We start from the raw sequence: 22,490 nt of genomic DNA on the forward strand, positions 1-22,490 counted from the left end.
AATGGCTGCTTCAACAACGGAGGATGTGCACACCTGTGCCTGCCCCATCCCGGAGGACGCTCGTGTAAATGTGGGCGGGGCTTCTACAGCATCAACGTCACCTCCTGTGCCCCGCTCCCCTCCTGCCCCTCTGGAGAAGAAGCTTGCCTTGACGGAAGCAAATGCTTGAGCCGGACCAAGATCTGTGATGGACATGAAGACTGTCCCGACCACTCTGACGAATGGGACTGTGAGTCTAAAAGCGCTCTAACACTTTATAATTACGCTCATTATTTTTAAAAGAAGTTTTCCATTATAAAAAACTAATGGAGTAACATCAATGACTTATTTATCCAGCTTAAAATGAAACGTAAAGGACTTTTAAAGAGGTTAAAGTAAGGAGAATGATCTTTACTGACCTATTTTCAGTTGGTACTTTAATGTAAAATTGATTTGCTTGTGGACAAAAACTTTCAGAAACTTGTGAAAAGAAATCTGTTATAATTTGAAATGTTAATTATTCTCAGTTTCTAAATCTCACTGAACACTAGAGTTTTGTATATTAAAATGATCTCTGTAGTTCCTGTTTTCACTACACATTCATGTTCACACAGACATGTTGGTGCATTCTGGCATAAAATACTTCCTTTTCTTTAGTTTTTTTTTTTCTTTTTTTAAAAAGACAATGATCTTTCTCGGCAGGTACGAGCTCCACCTCTTCCTCTTTGGGTATCGGAGTCGGTGACGTCACGAAGAACTCCATCCTCCCCAACAAGGACTCTGTTTCCTGTGATGCGAAGCGATGTAACGGCCATGGCAGCTGCATCAGAGAAGGCAAACAGACGCGCTGCAAATGCGCGGCGGGCTACAAAGGAGAGTTCTGCCGGGAACGAGTCGGCCGACGGAGCCATCCTGCTGTGATCCTGGTGTCCTTCTTCCTGGTCACTGGAGTTGTTGTGGCTGCTTTTGTTTTATCCAAAAGGTACTGGGAAATGGTATTACATGTAAATGTTATTAGTCCAGCTTTTGTTAGTTGGCTGCTTTCCGAGGAATTCAGATCCTGACCTAACACTGAAGCCGCACTTCTACTCTTATGTATTAAAACTTTTGATTCTCCATGATTGCAACAGGATCGGATGGAAGTTCTTTGGCAACAAATCAGCTGATAAAGAAACTCTGATGGCCAATATGGGTCTGCCTGAAAACGATTCAGACTCGGAGGTAAAAGGCCATTCAGAATGGTTTTCTTTTTTTAAAACAGAAAAAAAACATATTGTGTTATCTGGAGTATTTTAATTCCAACTTTTATTGTAAGTTGTTAAAATTAGGGATGATGGTGTCCTTTTTTTAGTGAAATAAATGCTTTAACTTTGATCTTTTTTCTTTTCCAGGAGCTGGAGTCTCCAGTTGACATGAAGAGTCCTCTGCAGTCAAAGTCTGTCACCTGAATGTGTTGTAGGCTGCGATTTTTATGACGAGTGCTGAATAACATGTTAACTGTTGTTCTTGTAATAAACAGATGAATGGTGAAAACAAACCATTTTAATGAGTCTCAGGAATATTTTTGTCAACATAGGATGTTGGGTAACTAATATTCTACCTTTAGAAGCTGTTGTTCAGAATGAAATATTTACCTAACTATAGTACTGTCTCAGAATTGGAATGTTGATTCCTGTATTAAGGTTCTGTCTTGTAAGGCCTTTCATTTAATGAAAACTGTAGATCAAAATACATCAAGATTAGAAGCATTTATGGCTTAAAAAAAAAAACTACGCTAAACTATCGTTTGTGGAAAAAGTAAACGATTGGAGAAACAACCCCCAATTTACTTTGTCTAAGAAATGAGGTCCACAAAGAATACTGTCGTCACATTACAATGATGCAATGACACGCTTGCGGCCTATGGAAGCCCAAACTGTTCATAATTAAATAAATAAATACATTATTTAATCAAGCAACACTCCAATAAGTCTTTTCAATAAATAATTGACCATTTTATTATGAAATACATTTAATTTAAAATTTAAATGGACCATTTTATTATGAAATACATGTCATTTTTACTTTAAAACATAATTTTTATGTTAACATTTCATAATAAAAAATATATATCATTTTTTTTTTCATGTTGGATATTATTATAATCATGTGGGTTTTTTTTGTAGAAACTTACGGCCAGGTATGCGCTAAATGCGCGGGGGTTCGCAGCGGACAGAGGATGAGAGAAAGACAGACGACGCTGAAGTTGGCTTCCGATTCACGAGAGCATTCTTTAATCCTGGTTTGAACTGTCTAGGTACAGTAGTTTTTAGGTGATCTGAGTTCGAAAAATACAGTGGAACGCTCTCGCGAATCAGAAGCTGTGAATCGGAAGCCAACTTCAGCGTCGTAAATAGAGTCGTGGATGTTAGCGTGCTCTTCTGCCGCGTGTGCCAAACCGATCATTTCAAAAATGTCGTCCAAACGTCTCAAAATAGCGTGTGCTGACAGATCGCCTGTTAGATTGTCTATTTGATCCGCTAAGCACAGCAAAGCTACACGGATGTCACCGAAATATGTCATCTTGGTGATTGTCTGCGTTACTGTCTGGGTACGGTGCGACACACAGTAGAGCGGGAGTCTAGGCATACAGGTCGATTTCAGAGGATCAGCCAATGAACGTTTAGATCCCACCCACTTTCAGTGATTGACAGACAGTCATTATTCGGAAAAAGCTCATCATGAAATAAATACGTCGTTCTGAAAAACAGCATTGTGAAATAAAAAGGACACTTTGGAAAACAGTAATTTTGAAATAAAAGTTTCTACAAAAAACCCCACATGATTATAATAATATCCAACATGAAAAAAAAATATGATATATATTTTTTATTATGAAATGTTTTTAACATAAAAATTGTTTTAAAGTAAAAATGACATGTATTTCATAATAAAATGGTCCATTTAAATTTTAATGAAATGTCTTTCATAATAAAATGGTCAATTATTTATTGAAAAGACTTTTATTGGAGTGTTGCTTGATTAAATAATGTTGTATTTACTTATTTACTTATGAACAGTTTGGGCTTCCATAGCGGCCTACACCACGCATGCTCCGTGAAAACTAACCACTCTGTGGAAGCGAGGCTTAACTCGGTGGAAACCCTCTCCAGAATTAACTGGTACCCTACCACTCCTTACTGTATCGGACCGCTCCGTGGAAACATGGCTAAAATGTCTCCCTCATTGCATTGTGGGAAGTTGGTCTGTCATTAGTTACTGAACATGCAACAAGTAAAGTATTAAACATGTAATATACCTAATTTATATGGAACCTTTCACCCAGTGTTGCATCTCAAAGTACACACATTAACACAATTTGACAACTGTTAGACAGCAGGAGAAACTGAAACTTAAATGATGTACTGATAAGAAAATTCACCTGCCACTGAAAATATGTAATTACATTATAGCAATGTAAATACTTAAACATTTAGAAAATGTGTATTTTAGGAAGTAGAACTACAGTATCACATAATTGAAAATTAAAAGCATCAAATTAAAAAAAACATGCCTGAAGACAAATTAAACATTCACAGAAAATGATAAGTTGTAATTTAAATAGAAAAGCTTGGCTCCTAAGGTTCTTTTTAAAATCTCCACTATAGATGAATGGAAAACATAATTTGCTGTTATGTGACATTTAGAAATTTCAACTCTCATCCTATGTTCCAGTCCCAAGGCTTAAGAAATAAGTATTTCTTCTGCTGAAAACAGAATGACTTGAGGTGAAATAATGATGTCAGACAGATTTTTCAGCACCTTAAACACCAGCTGACAGCATACGGACAACCTGACTGTTGTCTGTCTACATCAGTTTGTTTTTCTTACCAATGCTGCTGTGTTGACTATTTCACACACTGCCAAGAATGCATTTGGTAACAAACAAATGTTACTGTCAAAATAAAAGCATTTTGAAAGTTTTGGCTCTTTAAATTTAGTTTGCTTTGTGTCAGAACCGTCTTTGTGGAAACGGAACAAACCTTTGGGATTGAATACTTCCTTATTGTTTTGGTTCCTTTCTTCTGTTTTTTTTGTCATTTCTTTGTGTGATTTTACTTCCTATGAGCCATGCGTGATTAAAATGACTGGTAATCACATCTGCAAAGGACTTTACAGAATAAAAGCAACTTTGAAATATTTAGACTTCGTGCACCCACGCGAGGTCAGAGCAGAGGGAAGTGTTCAATAAATACTTTTCAACGTTAATGAATGCTACTTTTTTATGAAGCACTTTAAACACGAGTAGAGCTAAAGGTTTAGAAAGGTGGTTTTAGAAAAATAAGAAAAAACAAATGTACATAAAAAACATCAAAAAGCAGAATTAGAAATTTTAGTCTAGTAAAATAATGTCATGTTAAGGGTCAGAGCTAAATCAGAACATGTAGGTTCAATGACCCGTGTTAAAACAGGCTCAGAGGAAGCCTTACTCTAAGTTAGTTAACCTCTGTGCACACAGGAGCTGCTGTTCAGCTGGAAAATGGTTCACATGTTTCACCAAAAGAGGTTTAGTGCAACTATGAAGAGGAGAATAAACGGGTGATAAATGTTTACTTACAGTCAAAAAAAGCACAGGTCTGTCCAAGTTAAAAGCAAAAGATGGAAGATTCTGTTAAAGAATACACTGAAAGAAGGATTTTTTTTGGAAAAGAAAAAAACGATATAAAACAATTGTATTTGTCAAATCAATGCATTTAAACTATTTTCTTATTACTTCATTAAAATCATTACTATTGTTGTCAATTGTTTTTCTAGCGTGCCAAATAATGAATAAACCAGAATTCTTTCGCAGGAATTCCACAATTTAAAAAAAAAATGTGGAATTGCCACATACATTTTCATTAATCAATTTAAATCAATATGTCTCTTTGCTGATGGAACTTTAAAAAAAAAAAAAAAAAAAGGTGAACCCAATTTTTTAATCATAAATGCTAAAATAAATGCTCTCCGTCGAAGCATTTTAGGTATGAACAATCATGTGTCTGATAATTAAATCAGTTGATAATAATACAGACACTATGAATTGTATCGCATTAATGCTAAAAGAAGATACATTTAAGTAAAAACATGTGAGACAGAAAAATATTTTCTCAGAAGTTTTAAACAAGTTTGAGAAACATTTTATTATTTTTTTGCTTGAAAATAAATGGATATAACACTCAGTCGTGCCTGCGTATTTTCAACTAAGATGAAAAGTAAAAGCAGACCAAAAATAGGATCTGGTTTAGAATATATTTCCTGGAATTTGCCCACAATCATTAAGAGTCAGTAGCCGTGCTGCTTTTGGAATTATTGAAATAATGATACCGTTTTTTTCACATACTCTCATCAAAACTCATATGTTTGGTTTGGAATAATGAATAAGACGATCAAAATGCATTTTACCAAACTGGAAGCAGCAGCTACTTCCTGTAACGTTAAAGGTTGTGTTTGTGAAGGTTCATAAATGACCTGCCTCCAACTTGGAGCCAATAATAAACTCGAACATTTCTATGACTTTCCTGGAACTCCACTTAGGAGAACCAAACCGGCCAGTTTTGAAACTGAGATTTTTTTTGAACCTGTTGCAGAGCCAGGGAGTTGTTTTGATCAGAATGTTTGGTTAGGGTGAGTTTAGAGCTTCTAGCTGCACTTTCCTGTTTGTGTCTTAACTCAAGGCGTCCTGATCCTGATTTGACCTCATCCTTCAACTCCACTGTTTGAGTTTCTCTCAGGCCTTAGAGCAGGAGGTTCCCAATCCCTTCGGTCTTTCACATATCTTTACAAATGAGCCTCACCCCTGGTCAAGTAATAAATAAAAAATATATATTTGTGAAAATGTGGTGGTTTGACATTAAATACAGTCAGATACAAACCCAAAAATACCAAAAGCAAATAATGTTCTTCTTTCTTCTTTGCTCAGAGAGCAATAATACAGTTTTGATTCCAGCTCAGATAAGGACAACTAAGATGTTCATGGATCTGTTTGTCTATAAGTGGATGATTTGAATGGAGCGGAGCAGGGAACTGTATTTTCTACGTCATAAATAAAATCTTTTCTTGCAGCATTTTTTCATCTGCTCCTGATTCTCAACGATTTGATACTCAGAAATCTACATTCAAGTTTCATTTTCTTTACACATGCCCTCCATCCTGAGAAAAATGCCTCAAGAACATGTTAAAAACATTATCTTCATTCAATGGATTAGGTCTTTAAACATTTCCAGAGTTGCAACAACCACACCGTAATGACAGTGATTTGTGTTGCCTTGTTTGTTTTTGGGCTCAGACAGTTACAGCAACATGATGTGTGCAACTGCAGAAGATACTGGAACACAACAACCTGCTTCTCTTTCTCAACACTTCCGCTGAAGTTGCATAACACATGTTTGACTCACATGTTCACAGACATGTTTGTGTGGTCAGGTCTCGCCAGGTGAATCTTGCTCCGACTTGCCCATTTTGCCCCCAGCCTCCCTCCTTCCCCATATTTCAACTAAACACACCCTCAGTGTTGCACTTCAGCAAAACCCCCATTTAAAGAACATGACTCCTCCCTGTTAAATCTGACATGTGTTTGTCCTTTGTGTAACAGGACACCAAATTCTGCATTTGGCAAAAGCGGACTCAAAAACGGATAACTTAGCTTTCCGAACTTTTAGACAGTTCCCTGTCTTCTAACGAGTTAAGTTTAATCCCCTGAAAGGCCTAATTGTCTCACACCTGTCGTGTTTGGTGTGAACAGTGGTGTGTTCATGTGATAGCAATCAGGAGGGGAGGAGGAAGTGAGTTTCTGTATCTGGCAGGTACTCGCAGGCATCAGTTTTCTTCCACTTCCCGCCTCCTGTGTCTCATTCTCTCGCTGCATGCAGCAGGAGCTTCCATGCAGCTTTTTCTCCAGGACTCCTCAGCAAGCACACCTGGACGACCCCTGTAGCACCAACCTGATCTGCACAGAGAGCTGCTGAGAACTCTGCTTCAGTAAGTGCTTCATTTGTTGATGTGTAGAGCTTTTACTTTGGAACATCAGCCCACAGCATTTGGATTTTGCCAGACAGTTAAATGGGTGAGATAAAGTTTTATGTACACTTAAAAAATAAAAATCTGAAACTCAGATCTTTAAATTCATGTTTCTTAGTTTATATTTTAGCTTTTCCAAAAGCAGCACATGGATCTTGCACAAAAGCTTTAATACAGTGTTGTCTTATCTTCCACTGAATTACAAACATCTTTTGTTGAAAAAAATTGACTTTTTGTCTGTTTATAAAAGGAAAAAAATCCTAATTCTGAGTGTTGTAAACCCTTATTTCACTTTTTTTTCTTGTTCTGGCTTGTTTTGTAGCAGTAAGACTGTGTGCTTCTGTTATTTGAATAAAAAGATTTAAAAGTAAAATCTTCTTGTGGCAGGAAGCCATGTTGCTGAGTGAGTTTATGTGTTTCAGTGTTCTCTTATTTTGAAAAACAAATTAAAATCTATTTTTATTAAGTAGTTTATTTTCTAAGATCGAATGACTTCTTGATGAGTTCTGACATGAAAACAATTTAAAACTTTTCCAAACAAGTTTGAGCTGCAGAAGAAATTAGTCACGGCATCAGAGTGGCATTGAATAACATGCTTTCCCACAGTGCTTTATTGCTGACTCGGCTGTTAGTTAATGAAAAACGTTTTTATGAAATATTTAAAGCATATACTTCTCTCCTCAAATAAAATAAAAAAAAACAACTCTTTGTTCCTGCTCCACCTTAAGACACTTCCCTGTGCTTTTTTTTTTTTTTTTTTGTCAATGCTCTTATTGTGTTTCAGGGTGTATCCCCTCCTGCAATGGAAACTTCCATACCTGTACATGCAAGAGGCATCGACTATAGCCTGCCAACCTGTGGACAGACTCAATGTAACAGCCACGGCACCTGTGAGCCCCCAGAAGGAGGCGGCACGAACCTTGTGTGCAAATGTGACTTGGGTTACCGTGGTGAATTCTGTGAGAACACCGTCAACGGCGAGCTGAGTCTGCCACTGACCATCAGTGTGGTGGCTGTCATCGTCGGGCTGCTCATCCTGGCTTTCATTGTTGCCAAGTTGAGACAAAGACAAAAGCAAAACAGGTACTAAAACTTTCCAGTAATTTTTGCTTTTTTAAAAAAAATATTATTCATTTATTTGACTTGGTGGTTTGATTTAGTCAAAACTAAAACTTTCCAAGTGTTCCTCTTCAAGTGGCAACTTTGTTTGGGCATGTCTGTGCATTTGTGGGCGTGCATACATTCTATTCTCATTTAAGTTTCTGTGTGTAACTTTTTTTTTTCCTCCCCGCTTTGAAATGTGTGTTTTCACCTTCCTTTAGTCACCTTTGATGTACTGTTTAAACTGAGATTTTGCCCCCGCTTTAGACAGTGTAGCATCATGGACTGTCATGAATTTGTGTTAGATCCCAACATGTTTCTGGTTTTAGTTCCAGCTTGCTTTGAAATATTTCGTATCTTCATTTCTTTCTGAGTCAAGACTTCTGACCTGCTAAATTTAAAGCATTGCTTAGCCGTTGCCAAACTATCTTAACATTTTTAGACTCTTCCTTCAGAAATAATCATGGAGCCACACTACTTTGAAAATAGGACTTCTGATCAGTTAATGTTAATCTCTTTTCAAATAAATATAGTTTAGGATGTTGTTGTTAAACCGACAATACCAACCATTTTAACAAGTGGCCAAAAAAAAAGGAAAAACTTTCAGTCTGTCATTGTTGCACAATGGACTGCACGGTTATTTTCCTTTGTTTCCCTTGGTGGCTCCATCTGGTTTTGAAATGTTTAGAAGTCGTAATCCTTGAGTTGTGGCCTTGCAGCCGACTGGCGACCTGTCCAGGCTGTGCCCCGCCTTCATCCAACAGTAGCCGGGATGGGCTCCGGCAACCCTACGACCCCGAAAAGGATATAGCAGGTTAAGAAATGGATGGATGAAACAACTAAAGGTCATTTGTGGAACTGCTGTTAAAGGCACACCCCCTCTACCTCTATTATGTCTACATTTTAAACCTAAAGTGATTGCATCCATTCATTAGATTTTTGCTTAAAGCGATGTGTTCGTTTGACTTTTTTTGTATATTTTTTTTTGGCTTGCAATGAAGACTAGGAGCTTAACTGTATCTTTGTGTTTTTTTTATAGGAAACTTAAGGCAGCTGATGTTTACTGTTGAGGTGAATAATTTGAGGTAAGTGTTACCATTCCTGTCTCACTGTTAAGTGAATTACAAAATCTTATCACACAAACACACCAGAGAAGGTTCATTCTTTAAAGACACACTTCAATGAAAATTGTGTTTTTAACATGTTCTTGTGCCATATTTTTTCATGGAGGAGGACAAGAAAATGAAGCTTAAAATTGCATTTTTAATTTTTACTTAATTCATATTGTTATGAATCAGATGAAAAAAAATGTTTTCCTTACAACAAAGAATCAAATTTCTAATGAACTACAGCCACTCTGTGGAAACTATGTCCTAGAAAACAACAGTTTTTTTTTTTTTTTTTTGCTAAAATCTTCATCATAATTAAAACACCACAAAAAGTATTTTTCCTATTGTCAAGACCTTATCAAAAATTACAATACATAGTGAACTTCTCAGAAGCAAATTTGTTTTTCTGTTATTGTAGGACAAAAACTTAAATCTAATTAAATATTTATTTGGTCAAAAGAGAAAAAATTCAGGGCATAAATTACATATTTCCCCCTTCCAGTCACTAATCTTGAATTTCCTGAGAGGTCTGGGTCTGTGCCCTTTTGCTCTCTTATCTACATTTGTACAAACTTCATTTGCATATTACCTTCCTGCAGGCAATCTGCTCAAACAGCATAAAGTTGCCTCACATCATGTTCGACCGGTCAACCCACCTCAAAGAGACAGGAACTCTAATTAAAGGGGGCAGTCAGACATTGTGTTAAGGTGTGATTTGGGTGATCAGGTAACAAACCATTAATCCTAGCATTAATAGTTTCCTTGTTTAATTAGTGTCAATGAATAAGAGTTCAGGGTCACCGTCCCCACTGACCTGTTGTGAGGCAAAACAAGCCGTTCAGTTTCTCATGGTGGTGGTAGCCAAAGGCAGGTACACGCTGGACAGATCATCTTCGACATCATCCATGCAGAACAGCACAAATGAAGCCTAAAGTGGGGTGGGCCTGTTGACATGTCAACAACATTCCAAAAAAACATTTGGGTAGGACAAAGTGAAGTTTGAAGTTCCAATGGAAAAACAGCAAAGAATTCCAAGAATTTCTGAACTCTTATAAAATTAAAAAAAAAAAAATGAAAAAAGTTACACGAGTTGCAATCCCTGATTTACTGGTCTCAAATTTACCATGATGATTGCACCAGTGAGTATATTCCTACTTAACCTGTGAACAAAAAAGAAAAATCAGTGAAAAACCAGATTCATGACAAATGCCTCAGATTTCATCAGAATTTATTTAAAAGCTAAATTTTGACTGACATAAATGGGTTTTCTCACTACTAATAACTCAGTAGCTTTGTAACATCACAGACCCAGCTCTGATTTTGCATTAAGGAGCATATTCTGTGCACAAAAGCAGAAGAAGCACAACCAAAAGAAAATGTTTGATTTGAGGAGATATGATTGTAAAAAGTTGCTTTGTGCATCATTCCTTTGGTATTTCAACAAGGCGAGTCTTAGAAATTTAGCCACAGGAAATTAAGACTTTTTTTTTTGTTTTGTTTTTGTTCTGAATTTGAAAAAGAGGTGCAGTTCTGGATCTATTAAGATTCTCACCGGGTCACCTTTAGACAGGTGTGTTTTTTGGGATTGTCAAGGCAGGCGTGTATGTGCCTGAGCTTCAACGTAACACAACACTCACGTGGCACATTTTTCCAAACAGTGTTTAGCTTTTCTAGTACATTGAAAGACAACTTGATGGATCATAGTCTGTAACATGGTATTGAAATTAAGCATTGTCTGTCTTTTGTCTGGGAGTTTTTAACACTTCATCAGTTGATATTTTTCCAGATTCGTTAAACTAGGAATTATGAAAGGTTAAAGGGTAACCAAACAAGGAAGTTGGAGGCTGACTCCACCCACAGCCAAAATTTGAAAATCCCATCAGAGGGGTGGGGCTTGGGGGCTAGACTGTTATCATTAGGGCTGGGTTAAAAAAAAATCGATTAATCGATTTGAGTTGATTTAAGCTTAATAATCGATTCACAAAAGATATAAATCGATTTAGCACACAAAGCGAAAGTCCGCTTGCTTGATGCTACCGTTCAATAGAATTTCCCATAGGACGGCTAATGCTAACGCTTGGTTGACCAAAAAAATACATTGCTGACTAAATGAACATCTTTATTTACTTACAGGGATTAATTTTCCAAACTCTTTTAAGGAAATTATTTTTAAAGTAATATAGTGTAAATATAAAGTGTACTTCTATAGCGTGATCGCCACCTAGTGGCCAAACGGAAACTCCCTCCAGGAGAAGAAACACAGTTTACAATGTTAATGATCTGAACATATGGGCTGCACGGTGGCACAGTGGTTAGCGCTCTCGCCTCACAGCGAGAAGGCCCCGGTTCGAATCCCGGCTGGGACCTTTCTGTGTGGAGTTTGCATGTTCTCCCCGTGCATGCGTGGGTTTTCACCGGGGACTCCGGCTTCCTCCCACCGTCCAAAAACATGCTTCATAGGTTCATTGGTGACTCTAAATTGTCCCTAGGTGTGTCTGTGAGAGTGAATGTGTGTGTGATTGAGGCCCTGCGACAGACTGGCGACCTGTCCAGGGTGTACCCCGCCTTCGCCCATCAGCAGCCGGGTTAGGCTCCGGCACCCCGCGACCCCGGAAGGGATGAAGCGGTCTGGAAGATGAATGACTGAATGATCTGAACATTTTAGTTAGAACTTCTCCTTTAGAGAATCTATGTATCACTGTATGATATTAACAATCTCATTATTTTACTAATACATTTTACAATATGTGAACTGAATCAGATTAATATAAATAAATTCAAATTAAATAATAGATTTTTTAATGTATTTCTAAACAAATGTGAATAAATTTGTGAACATAAAATTGAATTGATTTGAAGAATCGGAAAGAATCGATTCAGGCTCTTGTGAATCTAATTGAATAGTTTCTAGAAAATTACAACCTATACCCAGCCCTAATTATCATTACCAGAGCTAAAGATCATGATGTGAGACTTCGGAAACTTATGTGGTTTGACCCAATCTCAAAATACAACTATAATATCTAATTTTAAGCTGTAGGAGGCAGCATACAGACAGTTTTTGACTATGTTTTCAAGAATTAAACAAGTTTAAATTTGTCAAAAATTTGGCAATGACCAACAGACAGCATTTTAAAGACCCATTTATAGAGGTTAACAGCCAAAAAAAGTTGACTTGGGGTTTGGTTACCCTATAAATATTTATGTTAATACATGAATAAAACCTGGAGAAAAATTTGAATTTGAATCGCTTTGATGTTTCGCACCAAGCTTTTTCCAACTGTAGGTGTTGGACATGTCCTAGTAAACAGTAGAAAAAGAAGTAGCCCCTCCCTGCTTGTCCAGTGTGAACACCATTGGCTAAGAAGGTAGCTTTGAGAACAAGTTACTGGTTTTCACTGAGATGCATGCTGGAATGAATCATCTCTGGTATGAAAATGCTAACTACAAATGAGAATACATCTGATTAGATTACTCCTGGAAAAAATGAGAAAACTTTTCAAGATTTTTAACTTAACTAAGTACATTTCCTTTCATTTATAGCACAATGTTTCCAGTAAATAAATGTAAACCTTTTGGTGTCTTTTCACTGATATGTCTAATACTGTTCTAACTTTCCCAGGAGTGTCTCATTGCTTCATGGCTGACTTGACAAAGTGATGCATCCTGACAGATGGGTCAGTGTGATCCCTGCTTCTGCCTCCGACCTCTTTCTGTTCCTGCTGTTAAACTGTCGCACAAAAAAGCCTGCATATGTACAAGCTTTTAATGCAGTCTGTGTAAATATTTATTAGATAAATCTAGTCAGCACTGGTATTTTGTGTGTCGCTTTGGTTTCGCACTTGTCTGCTAAACCCAGAGGTTACAACGTAGAGGAGAGCTCCTCTGCTGGAGGACAAAGTGAGATGAAATTATAATGAATTACAAAGCGTGCATTTGTTTTTTTTAATTGCTGGTCAAAGCCCATTTTTATTCTTGAACGCATACATGTTTGCCTCAACAACTCTGTATTACTTCAGAAAATAATTCAGGATAAATAATTAAGCTGTTTTGGGTCACTTTTTTTTTTTTTTTCCATGTTTTACATTTTTGTGCTACATTGTCCTTGTTTGTCCATAACTGACTGAAATGTTTATTAGATTCCTTACCTGTGAATGCTAGCATAAGTAATGCACAACTGCTTTTTAAAAAACACATTTTCTCTAGTTTTATGCATCTGAATTTGCATTTTGCATTGAATAATCTCTTAATTAAATCTAACCTAAACATGGCTCATATCTGGATCTTTTTTATGACTGTGGTACGGTTAACTAAGCATTTATTTTCTTTATATTGTCATCATTTTTTTTAACATGTACCATCATTTATTTTTGTCTGTTATTTTATCTGGTATTGTACTGTATTTCTTTTAGACCACAGATACATGTAACTGCTCTTTTTAAATCAAAGCTTTTTACATAAAATGTTTAATAAAATAATAAAAAAAAAAACTTAGTCTTCCACTTAATGTTATGCTCAAAATGTTATACCGTTTGAGTTATTATTTATTTATTATCTGAGAGTCCTCCACTTAGGCATTTATGCAAATTTAGCCTCTACTAAGGGTGCCACTGCTTATCACCTCTAATAACAGACTGTTTAAATGTAGCCCAGATTGCTGCAGATATGCAGGTTGAGCAGCAGGAAAGAGTGACTGTGTAAACATCTGCTTTTCTTGGAACGAGCAGAGTACGATCACAATCGTGGCATACCATAATAATCAGCATTTCTGGGGGAGTGACTAATTTGTGCTGAATTACTAAACTCTGTTCCACTGCAGAGATTGCAGCACTGGTTTGAGAATTATTCATCTTTTGTTGAGATGAGCACAGGTTGAGATTTAATGTAATTTTAGGTAAATTGGATTAAATTCTGCTAAGGGATTCAAACATTTCCCCAAATTCCAGCTGGGATAAGTGCAGTTTCTGAGGAAGATAAATGTGGCTTCTTTTCCACTTATCTTTGTTCAGATTCTTGCCTTCCTTGGTATGCAGTGCAGTCCAAGAAGGTCCTGTCATTGGCATTCTGAGTATGATGTTCCTGCCCATCAAACCCGATTCACGAAGCTGGCTACGCTGAACTCAGAGTTCATCACGATGGCAACTGACTCTGTTAATGTAACCTGGTCTGGTGCAGGTTTCCTTCAGGAAACTGAGAGTTCCCTGAGGTCTCCTCCCCTTCTTAAAGTGAAGGATGGTCAACCCCCAGTTGGCACAAAGCACTGTCATCCAGTGCTGCATTAACATTTTCTGGGTCATGGGGAGAGCTAAATAGCTGTCAAAGGATCTACAGGAAAAGGTAACTAAGGTGTACAAAACAGTAAATGGGATTTAATAAGATTTCCAGTCAGTAATGTTCCAACATTGATTTTTTTTTTTTTTTTTTTTTACAAATGCCACAAAATGGCTCACTTACAATACGCCAAACAGTGCAAAGACAAACCTCCAAACTTATGGACCGAAGTAATTTGGAATCGAGACAAAATGTGAACTTTTTGACCACAACCATGAATGCTACATTTCAAGAGGAGTCAACAAACTATTCCAACTGTGAAACACAGAGGTGGATCCCTGATGTTTTAGGGATGTATGAGCTACAAAGGCACACAATCGGTCAGATGATGCCAAGATGAATGCAGCAGAAGATACTGGAGAAAAACCTGCACTCTTCAGATCAGAGGACACACTTGGACATTTCAACATGACAACGATCCAGAACACAAGGCCAAGTCTACCTGTCATTGGTTACAACAGAATAGGGTGAAGGTTCTGGAGTGGTCGTCTCAGTCTCATGACCTCAGTAATATTGAACCACCCAGGGGAGATCTCAAATGGGCAGTTCAAGCAAGACAGCCCAAAAATTTCTAGGAACTACAAATTTTCTGCCAAGAAAGATGAGCTGCTTTACCATTGGAGAAAATAATTTACCTCATCCACAATGACCACAAGAGATTCAAGCTGTTATTAATGAGAAAAGAGGAACTACAAGATATTGAGAACCAGTGTTATGGTTTGGTGTTTTTCGTTGTTGGTTTTGTGCTTATGTTTCTGTCTGTTTTGTACTTCTACAGGGTGGCATGGGGCAGGGGGTGTGGCCTTTTCTACCTGGTGGCCTTGCACACCTGCATTCCATCTTAATTTCTGAACCTTCAAAAGCCTCTCCCTGGCTCCTCCAACCTGCCAGGTTATTTCCCTTCCATTTGGTCCTTTCCTGGTTCCAGTAAAGCTCTCATCGGCCTAGCTCCCTGCTTCCACTGCCAGTCTGCTTCCTTTTGTTATTTTTATTCATTGTGAGGCTAATAAACCTTCACTACTTCCCATCTCTGGGATCTGTCTACTCACCCTGACAACTAGAATATATAAACTTTTTAACAGGGTCATGTGGGAAGCTTCTGTTTTCATTAGGATTTGAAAAGAGTCAACTGTTGTTTAGCAATAAATGGCTAATTCTGACCACTAAATATTAGTGGAGAAAATGGTTTTGTGTCATCATTCATATTATATGAAAAATTACCAAGAAAGGAGGATTTCTTCCAGGTTATGTGAACTTATAAGCACAATCTCATTTTAAAAGGAATATTATGTGTTTATTGATGAAACTGTGTTAAAGTTTCAAATCTCAGTTTTGGTTGTTTTTTTTTCTTTCTTTTTTTATGATAGTTTTTTTGTTTTGTTTTTTTCTAAATAGAAAAAAGTCGTATTTTTTAGTTTGGCAAATACATATTAAAATAGCTAAAACTTTAATACAGTGTCTTATTATTTATTATTTGCTCTTTTGTTTTAAATGGTCGTACAACTGAACCTGCAAACAAATTAATTTTATGCTTAAAGTTTAAAATCAGAAAAGTGCTTCCGGCGGAGCTGAATTTCAAAATAAGATACATTAAGTAGGCTGCGCTGTCAGCTCACATGGACTAATGTTTAGACTTTTGTGTTTTTATGATGAGATTGTTGCAGCGTGGTTGACCTTTTAACACCAAAGTGAGTGGGTTTGTGGTTCATACCGGAGCTCGCTGTTAAATCGTAGCTTTTTCGAGCAGCAATCTGCCTGCGTTCCAACTAATGCAAGAGCTTTATTAAGTAACTGAGAAGTAAGTAGATTTTTATTTTAATGACATGTAGAGGATGAGCGTTAAGTGGCCAGTTTAGTTTTAGAACTTAGTTTGGAATTTCTGAGCTTCTTTTGCTCTCTTTTTGGCTTTTCAAGGGTCTCCACTCTCCACAGATCCACCCCCATGTCCTCTTTCTCTACATCCATGAACCTTCTTATTATTTGGTTTTCCTCTCTGTTTCTTTTCTGGTAGCTCTAACCTCAGCATCCTTTTACCTCTCTATGTTCCCTCACTTGCTTCCTGATCTCACTACAGATATAAATGTCAATTGCAAACACCATGGTCCACAGAGATATCTGTCTAAACTTATGTCAGTCTGTCCGTCATCATAGAAACAAATGGATCCTTAATTCAATTTAATTCAATTCAATTTTATTTATATAGCCCAAAATCACAAAGAAAATTGCCTCATTGGGCAGTCCCACCTCCAGCTTGAGCTCCTCTGCTTCACCTACAGCACATTTCACTTCCAGCTCTCATACATGTTCTGGACAACTCCAACATTCTTCTCTGCTCGTCCAGACTTTTTCATACAGACCACCACTCCTCATAGACTTCCTCTAGATCTACAAAGACACAATGCATCTCCTTTTGACCTTCTTTGAATTTTCTTTAAAGCAAATAAAACAAATCCTTGAAACTTTTAATTGGCATGAAACTATTGTTACTCAAAAAAACTCACATCTATCACTATGTTTTCCAACACCTTCTTGTGCGAACCATCAGTTGTATTCCTCTGTGGTTTCCACAATTTTTTTCCTTGATTTTAAAAATGAACACTGGCTGTACACATCTCCTCCATTCCTCTGGGATCCTCTAACTCTCTAAGATCTTGATAAACAGCTGAGTTTGAGGTCCGGTACAAACTACTACCACCAAAATTACCATCCTTCTTTTCATCCTCTTTACTGCCTTCCTCCTTTCATCTTTGCTGACTTTATTGCTACTTCCTGCACCACAACAGCAACCTCTTGTGGCTGTTGTATAATGTTAAAGGCAAATGTCTACTAGAGTGAAAAACAGAAATGAATAAATCAATTTACCTGTTGTTTTGTTATTGCACTTCTGCTTGTCAGCACTTATGTCTTCATTTATTTAGGCACTACATTTTCCTCTCTTAGAGACCAGAAAAATGAGTTTGATTGCTGACACCTGGTTTATTCATATCTCATTTTGTAGAAGTTGTTTTCAATGATGCCCATAAACTTCAAGTATTATCAATATTGTGATGGACAAGTCTTACTTATTGTCTGGGGTGTTCAAAGTGTTTTATTTTGAGCAAAGGGGAAAGATATGAAAGTGCTATCAACATGCATTTGTAAAGTCTGGAAACCGGGTTAAATTAGGTTTAAGAAAAACTACTCAAAACACAAACAGTGCTAAAATATCTCCTGAACTTTTCCCTGAAGCAAACTCATTCACTAAAACAACACACCTTACCATAGCAATGCAGATAACAGCCAGACTGACATTCAGCTTTCTTTGTGCAAGTGCCCTTTCTTTGACAACCCAAAGAAAAAATGTACACTACAACAACAGGCCCTTTAAATATAAGTCAAAAATTCTTACCCCATTGACAGACTTTGTTTGAAGTCCCACGCCAATCCTGTTTTGATGTATTGTAAAACCATATTAAGTGTTCTTTTAATGATGATTATTCCATTTTTAGGTACAATTTTAAAAACTACGTTGTTTTCTAGGACATAATTTCTGCTGGGTGGCAGACGTTTCTTTTTTTTTTTTAATTTTCCTCTGAGTTGTCGGCAGGACTGTTGGTGTTGATCAAGACTGCCACTATTTCCTATTATCACTTTGTTTACATGCTGTCTCGCTATCTTAAAGCAACTAACCTAACAAAAAAGGTGAGCAATATCTGCGCTATTCAGCCATATTCTGAGCCAAATGCCAGCTCGAATGACAAACACCATAGCACACATGGATATATTTATCTGGGTGCAGATTAATCAGAATAGATCATTAGTATTTTGTATGTAACTATAAGGTTTTTCATTTGGTATTTTGTGTCAGCTCCTCTTCAGCAACATATTGGATAACAAAAAATTTCAAAAATACAATTTGAATCTTATTTTTTTATACATATGTCCTTTATAATCAGAATAATGCTAGAAGAAAGTGTTAAAAAGCAAAAACACAATTTTCCTCAAGGTGGATCTTTAAACTAAAAACATTTTGCCATTGAAAAACTGCCTTATTACAATTATTTTTCTTTCAAGACAGAAAATAAGACATTTTTTCTTGAAACAATGATATTTTTACTTTCTAAAGATTTTGTTTTTGCAGTGTAAACAATCATGTTTGACTCTAGAAAAATAGATCTACACTCCTGTCATAATGAAACAGTCAGAGAAACTTTAGAGCTGTTTAAGCTGTTTCCAATAAATAGAAAGACTAGAATGCATTGCATCTTTCTTCTTTATGTATTAGGTGTTTATGTTTTAAAAGTGTTCACTTAACTGTGTGTGTTTATTCACATCACCCCGCCTTGTGGATATTATTTGCTGCAATGTCTGTGAACACATTTTACTATAAATAAAGGTTGTGTTCTCAGAAGTTTAAGTCTCAACTGTTGTTTTAAAAATACCTAACTTATACCTAACGTACTGAAGGGAAACTGAATTCAGATCATCTTCAAGACAGACTAAAAAAATGGAATTCTTTAGGTTTTAAAATGTTTGGAGTGAGGAGGTAATGTTGCAGGGCAGGATGCAGAAACAACATAACCTCCCAAACCGGACAGACCACATTGTCTGTATACTTAGGAGGTAAACCAAAGAGACTAAAGAAACAAGCCTTAATATTACCAAGAAATGCAACAATTCTCTAGGTTTGACGCTTTTTCCATACTTTTAAACTAGATCTCAGACCTGGACTCTAATAATCACTCCTCTGTTGACAATGCAGTTTCATTCTTCCCATCATACAATGGAAACATTCAAAACCAATTAATACTCCTTGAACAAATCCGGATAAAGTTCCAGTTTGGTACATTTTCTTTAAATATCAAACTCAAGGAGACTGTGCTTTGTAAACAGAGGTTCCCATTTATTATTCACAGAGCAAACAGTAAAAGCTTGATCACTTGAGGAAGCTTCTTTCAGCGGGGATCTTGTTGTTGACTTAAAACTCTAAAGTGCATAAAAACACTGTCTGTACATTCAAAAAGAACAAAAACATGAGGGAAAAGTAAAACATTTTAAGAGTTCAGCATCCGTTATAACAAAAAAGAAGTATATGTATGGCCAAAAGTGGCAACAACATGTCTCAATATTTGCTCTCATATATTCAATTGTTAAAAGTTTAGGTATTTTAAACTAAAAATGATAGTTAATTTTCACAAACTCAAATAGGATTTGAATGTGTTAAATTTGATCTGGTTTAGAATAGTCATTTACAAGAGTGGCAGTGATGCCTTTGGGGTCTCTTGTGCGTAAAGTTCGGTGCGTCCTCGGAGGCCCCTCATAGATCCGCGTCATAGGGTTTGCCGTTGAAGGAGGTGTTTCCTGAACGCGCAGCGGGGCTCTTGGCCCTGGGGAAGGACACATCATCCAACTCATCCATGCTCTTGTTGGTGTAGGCCACGCTGCTGGCCTCGCTGCTCCTGGGGCGGCTGAGGCTCGGGACGTCCACGCGCCTCTCCGGCTCTCTCTGTGCGTCGTTGCGCCGGTTGGCGCGGTTCACCACGTCTTTAAGGCGCCGCTCGCCCCGGTTCTTCCCCCCGCAGCAACGGCACATGCCGATGAACATGACGACGCCCCCCAGGATTTCAAAGATGCTTCCGATGTAGCCCAGCACGATGCTGTAGCCCACGCGGATGTCAGTGGAGGTGGTGACCGAGGACAGGTTCTGGAAAATGTGGTTGTACCAGGCGATGGGGATGATGGTCAGAACCCCGGAGGAGAAAATGAGGAGCCCCGCCAGGCCCGACACCGTCCAATTGGGGTTCTCCCTCCAGCAGCGCACCCCCGGGATGGCCACGGCCAGGCCGACCAGAGTCACTATGAGCGAGGCCACCATCATGCCCTGCGCGATGTTGATGATCTTATTCCCGAAGTACGGGGAGTCCACCTGTCCGCACGGTCTATCGGTGCCGCCGGTGCTGCTGCTGGTCGCAGTGGCCAAGCAGATGTCCCAGATGCCTTGCTGCATGATGTCGTCCGCCGGTCTGTTTGGGAGGGCATGGAGGGTCCTCCAGTTTGGCGCCACGGTGGCGGTGAGGTCTAGGACCCATCCGCACGGAGCCATGACCAGACCAAAGATCAGGATGCCCGGCGTGCGCTGGGTCATCCGAACCCACTCCTCCTGGTTGCGTCTGAAGAACGGCATGGTTCGCTCCGCTGCGGCGCCTCAATGTCCGGACAGAATCTGACAGCAGTGAATGAGGTTTGACAGCCGACAGATGGTCCTAAAAAAACACCTGAAACTGGCTCGGAGGGCGGAGTCTCCCGTTCACCTGTCAGCTTCTGTTCACAAATGGGACAGGTGTGGCGCAGGCTGCGCGCGCGGGAGGGGCCTTTTCATCCCGGCGTGCCAAAGGTGCAGAAGAGGAGAGTTTCGATGAAGCGCGTTCTGATGCAAATGATAGCGAGTTTCCAAACTTTCTTTGTTTTCCTAACGCTTAGAGTTTCACTTTATGCGTACGCACAAGTGAAAACCTTATAGACACAGGAAGGCATGTTTTTCAGTTAAAAAGAATTAAAACATAATTAATAAAACAAGAAAATAGGCCACCTATTTGTCTGACAGCTTCCTATTGTTCACAAAAACGGGTTTATATGTTTGTTACTAAAAGCTTTATTTTAAGAAAGGCTTTCACATAAAGGCCAACCTAATCTACGGATTAAACTGTTGTCGAATCTTTACCCTGCAACCAAATCACAGATACTTATGAAAAAGTAGAAATTCTGTGAAATGTTTTACAGCAAAAGCTTATGTAAATACAAAACTAGAAATTTTTTTTTTCTTTTTAAAATGTCTTTAGTTTAACATACATTTTGAGGCTTAGAGCTGATTTGGGTTTTGATTTGAAGATGCCAGCGTGGCTGTGGGACCTGGGAAGAATGCAGTTCTTCAAGATCTGGTTGAGAACAATGTAAATACCTTTCTGCCCCTGCACTGCCTTTCTCTGCAAACTCATGACAACCCTGTTTTATTTTCACGTGTCTGATTCTTTCTCTTCCTTTTTAAGTTTATCTTCTAAGTTTCCTTCCTCTGATCTCTGGAGGCCCTTAAAGGTGGAGCTGCTCATCCAGAGAGGGTGGATTAGCCCCAAATCCCTTTGAACTCAGGAGAGTTCATTGATTTAAGATGCACACAGTTGTGCAACTCTTACGTTTGATTCATTGATCAGTTTCTGCTGGATGAAAAAAAGATAAATTTCCTGTTGCGTTATAATTTTTTGTTTTCAATTCTATATTTCATGATTTTTGGTTCTGTTTTTGTCTTGACATGAAAACCAACAAGTCAGATTTTCATTTAGCTGCTGAGGATGTGTTTGAAAATAGCTGGTGGTCAACGGGGAATGAAGCGTTAGGAAGAATGACAGCAGACAAACCAGACATGCACCTTGTTGTTCTTTTCTCTTACAAACTAAGAGAGCCAGGGCAAAAGTCATTCTTAAATGACTCCTCCAGGTAACCTTGTTGTCAAACCCACTGATAGTATGCTTGATAATTTGCACAATAACCCATTGCTTTGAGGACTGCAGGGGAGAAAAAGAAAATTGTGCCCTTTGTTACACTTTTTTTAGGGCTTTTAGGCTTATTGGTGGCTTCAAGTGGAGAAAAACACTTAAATGGAACAAAAACTCAAAGCAGTTTCAGTCTCTGCTCTTGGGAGTGGATGTCTCGGCAGATTCCGATCCATCACAAGCTGACAGAAGAAACTTGTTTAAAAGCTCTTTCAAGAAAATTGCTGAAGTTCTTAAAGTTAGGGCCACCGAAGGCTCAAAGTCCCACTCAATATTTGGATCTATTATAAAATCCCTCCCAGTGGTCTTCTAATTATAATTAGTCAAAATGACTGAAAACTGTGTTGTTTTTTAAGACATATTTTCTAAAGCGTGGCCTGAGTTTATCAGAAAGTTGCCTCTGGGC

At 38.0% G+C, this 22,490-nt stretch overlaps 1 protein-coding gene and 1 long non-coding RNA gene across 2 annotated transcripts; one reads left to right on the top strand and one right to left on the bottom strand.

Annotated features, from left to right (window-relative positions):
- Positions 1 to 6,655: 6,655 nt before the first annotated feature.
- On the top strand, positions 6,656 to 13,502 carry LOC112163162. Its single transcript, XR_002922235.2, has 4 exons — positions 6,656 to 6,978; positions 7,802 to 8,100; positions 9,158 to 9,203; positions 12,850 to 13,502. It is a non-coding gene; the product is annotated as an uncharacterized LOC112163162 (long non-coding RNA).
- A 5,914-nt stretch (positions 13,503 to 19,416) lies between these two features.
- Positions 19,417 to 20,914, bottom strand: cldn23a (claudin 23a). Its single transcript, XM_024298725.2, has one exon. The coding sequence runs from the start codon at positions 20,719 to 20,721 to the stop codon at positions 19,855 to 19,857; it is 867 nt and encodes a 288-aa protein (XP_024154493.1). The 5' UTR covers positions 20,722 to 20,914; the 3' UTR covers positions 19,417 to 19,854.
- Positions 20,915 to 22,490: the final 1,576 nt, after the last annotated feature.

The sequence above is a fragment of the Oryzias melastigma genome, linkage group LG12, assembly GCF_002922805.2.
Source record: "Oryzias melastigma strain HK-1 linkage group LG12, ASM292280v2, whole genome shotgun sequence".
In the NCBI taxonomy this organism is placed as follows: domain Eukaryota; kingdom Metazoa; phylum Chordata; class Actinopteri; order Beloniformes; family Adrianichthyidae; genus Oryzias; species Oryzias melastigma.